The 4,881-nt window shown below is 51.5% G+C and overlaps 1 protein-coding gene across 9 annotated transcripts in view; it reads left to right on the forward strand.

Moving 5' to 3' along the window:
* The window catches only part of RERE (arginine-glutamic acid dipeptide repeats), a 397,407-nt gene extending 393,722 nt beyond the window's left edge, over positions 1 to 3,685 (forward strand). For all 9 annotated transcript variants that reach the window (XM_045546222.1, XM_045546221.1, XM_045546223.1 and 6 more), the window contains 2 exons: positions 397 to 577; positions 880 to 3,685. In XM_045546222.1, coding sequence (XP_045402178.1) covers positions 397 to 577; positions 880 to 913 — 215 coding nt within the window. In that variant the 3' untranslated portion in view covers positions 914 to 3,685. The remainder of the gene's footprint in view (positions 1 to 396; positions 578 to 879) is intronic.
* Positions 3,686 to 4,881: the final 1,196 nt, after the last annotated feature.

Here is a 4,881-nt window from a genome sequence, read left to right on the forward strand (position 1 = left end):
GGTCTCTCTCCCGTGTGAGAGCTGAGTTGGAGGTCTGGTCTGCTCTCCCTGTCCATTCATTCATTCATTCTTTCATTCTTTCATGGATTGGACAAAAGTGGGGTCTCACCCACTGTGTGCAGGGGTCCATGTGGGGACAAGGCGGGCAAACTCCTGCTCTCAGAGGGCTCCCTGGGCTGGGGCCATTCATGCGTAGCCAACGGCCTCATGTAGCTGGGGCTCAGGGGACGGCCATCAGAAGGAGGAACACTGGGCTGCGGCCTGAGCGGGAAGGACTGGCTTGACTGGCTGCTGTCCGCTCTCCCCTGGCCTCCTTGCTGGTCACTGCCTGTGCTGCCATTCTCCTGGCCAATCCTCTGGCTCTTTCTGTAGCGGAGGCTATTCTGTGTTTGGCAGGCGCCCCCTACCCTCGAGACCTGCCTGGGGCCATCCCACCCCCAATGTCGGCGGCCCACCAGCTGCAGGCCATGCACGCCCAGTCTGCAGAGCTGCAGAGACTGGCCATGGAGCAGCAGTGGCTGCACGGACACCCCCACATGCACGGCGGCCACCTACCGAGTCAGGAAGATTATTACAGGTGAGGAGGGAGGGAGGGAGAGGGGAGCTGTCTGAGGCCGGGGTCTTGCCCACTCCATGTGTGCCCACGGAGCTCTCTCCTGTAGGGGACCCCACGGAGCCACGTGGATGGGAGGGACACACGAGGGGTGGGTCAGCCATGCGGGAGGATGCTGGGTTGGGGTTGCGTTTGCCTCAGGGAGCCCTTGCCTGCAGGTGTCTGGACCCTGCAGCCTCCTGCCTGTCACCTTGGGGTGCTCTGAGCCCGCCCGATCCCCCTGCACAGGCCTGACACTGAGTATTCTTCCCTTTTTTTCTTTTCAGTCGACTGAAGAAAGAAGGTGACAAGCAATTATAAGTTATTTATTTGTTCATGCTGGCTGTGGAAACCCCAGTTCTTGGGGGGAGAAACAGGACTTTTTACATACAATAGGAGCTGCAAAAGCAAAAAGAATATCTTCTAAAGATTTCTTTATATATTTAAAAACCCCACAACTAAAAATGTATCCACATAATAGTGTTCGTTTGTCGAGAGGATTTCCTGAGACTGGCTTGGGTCCCCCCGCATGACAGTCCCCCAGAAACTTAGCGAGTCCTGGACTGGACTGAACATTCAGAAAGCTCCCTGCGATCTTGGGGTTTGGCTTTAGTTTTCTTTTCCTTGATTTCTCAGTAGGTGCTAGACTCCACTTCACACCCTTCACTGTGCGTCAGACACGCTCAGTTGCGTGTGTTCCAAAACCCACATGGTTGGCAGATAGGCGGCATATGAGTTTAGAATCCAAGAGCTATAATTTTTAAAAAAATCTTTTATTTTAATACATTGTAGGAAATCTTCATAATTTGAGAAAGTTCTGCAGCATGGCCTTTTATGTCTGTAAATAAATAATTTTAGAACAGCCTTTTTTTCCTTCCACAAACTACTATTCTGATCTATTTTTTCCAGCCATGTCACTAATTGTGAATTCCCACCAGCTATTGACAGAATACAGAGTTGATTTTTTAATAAAAAGTTATATATAATTATCCCTTTAATTAAAGGGAGCAGATGGGCGTTACCAGTTACAATGGGCAAAAGCTTGGGACTAGGCGTGGCCGCAGCAGCGGGCAGCCAGGGGTTTGCAGGGACAGCGTTACAACTCTTCGTTTTGCTGCTTTGACTTTCACTTGTGTCTGTTCCTAGCACGTGCTTTGCCGGCGATGCAGACATCTGTTAGCTCCGACCTCACTTGCACACGGAGTGCGGGAGTCTAAGTGTTCGCTTTCTGTTCCCTGGCGTCACTGTTGTCCTGTTTCTGCAGGGTGGAGAGCACATGTTTGTGTGTGTCTCATTGTAGATTTCCTTATAGATTTCTGTGCACACACATTTGATTGTTCTGGACGAATTGCCTTTTTTAATACTCGGAGAATTTCATAAACATTGTAGAAAATTCAAGAAAATGATTCCATACAAATAACTCAGCACATGAAAGACCCAGGACATATGCTTGCCAAAGGATTCTGTTAGAAATCTACCCCTTAGTGCATGTCATCATTTGGATCTTCTTGGGGTGAAGACCAAGCCAAGTCATCCTGGCCACAAAGCAGAGGCTGCTTTTGGGCGAGGGAGACCCTGGAGTTAGCACTGTTGTGGGTGGCAGCCTGCATTTTCACCCCAGGAGCGAGTCTGTAGATAGTGACCCATATTGGTCTGGGAAGCCACCTCCTACTCTTCCTCCTGGAAGTAGGAACTGGAGTCCAGTCCGCAGACATGAAGTCGGAAAGCCGGCTTCCACCCGGGAGGTACCACTGTTGAGGGGGTCAGCCCCTCAGAGCAGAGCTGTCCTGAGCAGGGCCTGCGCTTCCTGAGTTCTGACGTTAATGCACTTTCTCCGAAGCAGAGGTTGGGTGTCTGGGGACATCTGCGCCTGTTGCTCAGGCTTCCTTCCAGGATGTGGCCCCTCCCAACCCTCTTCTCTCAGACTCTCAAGGGCCATTTCTGCCACTGTTTTGGTGGTCTCATCCAAGAATTGTCAGAAAAAAGAAACCACACTGTGGGTCAGTGGACACGAAGTGCGTCCAGGCCCCAGGCCAGGGAGGGGCAGGAGGAGAGGCTGGTAGTTTGATCCAGAAACCAGCAGGTGTTAGCTCAGATTCAGGTTCTGGATTCAAACCTGCATCAGGGGCATTTCCAGTTTTTATGAAAACTGTTCGGTTTCAGTTGAGATAGATTGTTTTGTCTGTTGCAAATGTTTGTAGTTTTTTCTCCTTGCATTTTATCTCATTCCATTTCTGCCTTAACTTTAGTTCCTGGTAGGGAGGCAAGCTCAGATCAATCCTTTGTCATCAGACTTCTGGTCCCGTTGGCATAGAGGCGTTTGTGTTCTGGGGGTGGTGACCTGCCGTCAAGGCGGATTGTTCTACTGCAGGTTCCCCCACAGCTGAGTAGGGAGGGCCTCTTCCCACTGGGTTCTGGACAGGCAGGCACGTCCTGCTGTCCCCAGCTCCTGCATCCGTGCCGCCGCCTCCTCTCTTCTTTTTTTTTCGTTTTGGTAGAACACATCGTCTACCATTCAGTTAAACCTTCTTTGTCTTCTTTCTCTACCATCCATTTTTCCAAAGACAAGAAAGAGTGAAGTACTTTGAAGTGTGTACTTGAAAACTGTCTGAAGGTGTTCTCTTGTTAAGGTTTTGGTTTTCTCCCCATAGCCCAAGGTGAAGCACTGAAATTCTTCCATTAAGAAACCCCACAACCTAAAACCCTTTCCCTGATCACCTGCAGTTTGTTTGGGAGGCTGCAGACCTTCGTGGTGTCTTTGAAGCCCAACCACTTGGTTTCCTTTTGGATTTTCCTTCCTTTTGTTTGAAGTTTGGTTTTACTTTTCTGTGTTTCGTATGTATCTTGTTCAATGTCGTCAAGGTTGAGCTTCACGTTTCACTGCAGCAGAAGCAGAGCAGAGTGTACATTCTGATTTGCTACGTTTATATATATCTTGAACTAAATGTATATATGAGTAGTTTGCCATGAGATAACACAGTGTAAAAGAGTAGACACCCAGAAATCGTGACTTCTGTGTTCTCTCCATCTGAGTATTTTGTAATTTTTTTGAAATATTTGTGGACATAAATAAAACCAAGCTACACTACAACACCTAGGTGCCTGCCAGTGCACTGTGTCTTGTTCCTGGAGAGCGGATGGGGGTACCGACTGTGGCCCCTACTCTAGGGGAAGGGACAGAGGGAGCATCTGTGTTCCCTGCTGCTGGGGACCCTGCTTCCTTCCCGGAGTGGCTTCCAGAAGGATCCATGTCCTCTCGGGTAAGAAGACAGGGTTTCTCTGGTGAGTACGCTTGCAAGCAGCAGGATGAGCCCCAAATGGGTATTGGCATTGGGACCAAGAACACCCCACCTCGCCATTCACCCCACATCTCTGTCATTGGTGGACGTCACCAGGGTGTATGGGGCACATGGCTCCTTCCCTGCCTAGGAGAGAGGTCTGAGCCACCCACCAGTTCAGTGCTCAGTCCCTGGCTGTTCTCCTGCCTTGTCCCCTCTCTACCTCTCCCTGAGGCCTGCCAGGCACCCCTGTTCCCTCTCCCCACTCCCCGCTGCCGAGGCTGGGTCCAAGCCCCAGTGGGGGGGGGGCGCGTGGCCACAAGGGGGCAGCAGCCATCAGTGGATTTGTGCTGTGCTGCTTTTCCTGAAGGACGTTTTCAGGGCGGCTCCTGGAAATGTATATGCTCCCCTTTTCATCTGGGATATGGTCATGAGTTTCTAGATGTTCTGGGAGATGGGGCAAAGGCAGCCCAGACAGCTCACTCTTGGTAAGCTGCCCTCACACCTGGCAGGGTCTGCCACATGGTGGTGAAGGCCGGGGAACAGCAGGGCCGGCTGCCGCCCATTTCAGGACGGGAGGAAGCATTGCCAGGCAGGGCCCGGCGGCGCGCAGAGCGATGGCCCTTGAGGCGATTCCTGATTCCTGCGTCCCTCGAACAGCAGCTTGGCCACGGCACACGGGTGGCCTGTAGCCATAAGAGGGCCTTGTGTGACAAGGTGAAATTGTGTCTGGGGCTGCAGAGGAAGGACGGGCCTGGCCTCCAGGAGCTTTCTTGGCTGGGCTCTCTAGACTGTGCTCTGTATGAAACTGCAGTTTTCAATGGGCACACATTTATGAAGTGAGTTTCAAGGTGGTTAAGTAAGACCCGAGTGCGTGGATACGTAGTGTTATGCTCAAAGAAGCCTTCATCAGAGCTGAACATGTGACGGTTTCTCAGGTATGGACAACTGTGGCCATTGTCGCCACCCTGCCGTTCCGGGGAGGGCCGGGCATGCTGACTGGACATGTGC

This window comes from Lemur catta, chromosome 3, assembly GCF_020740605.2.
Source record: "Lemur catta isolate mLemCat1 chromosome 3, mLemCat1.pri, whole genome shotgun sequence".
NCBI lineage: Eukaryota > Metazoa > Chordata > Mammalia > Primates > Lemuridae > Lemur > Lemur catta.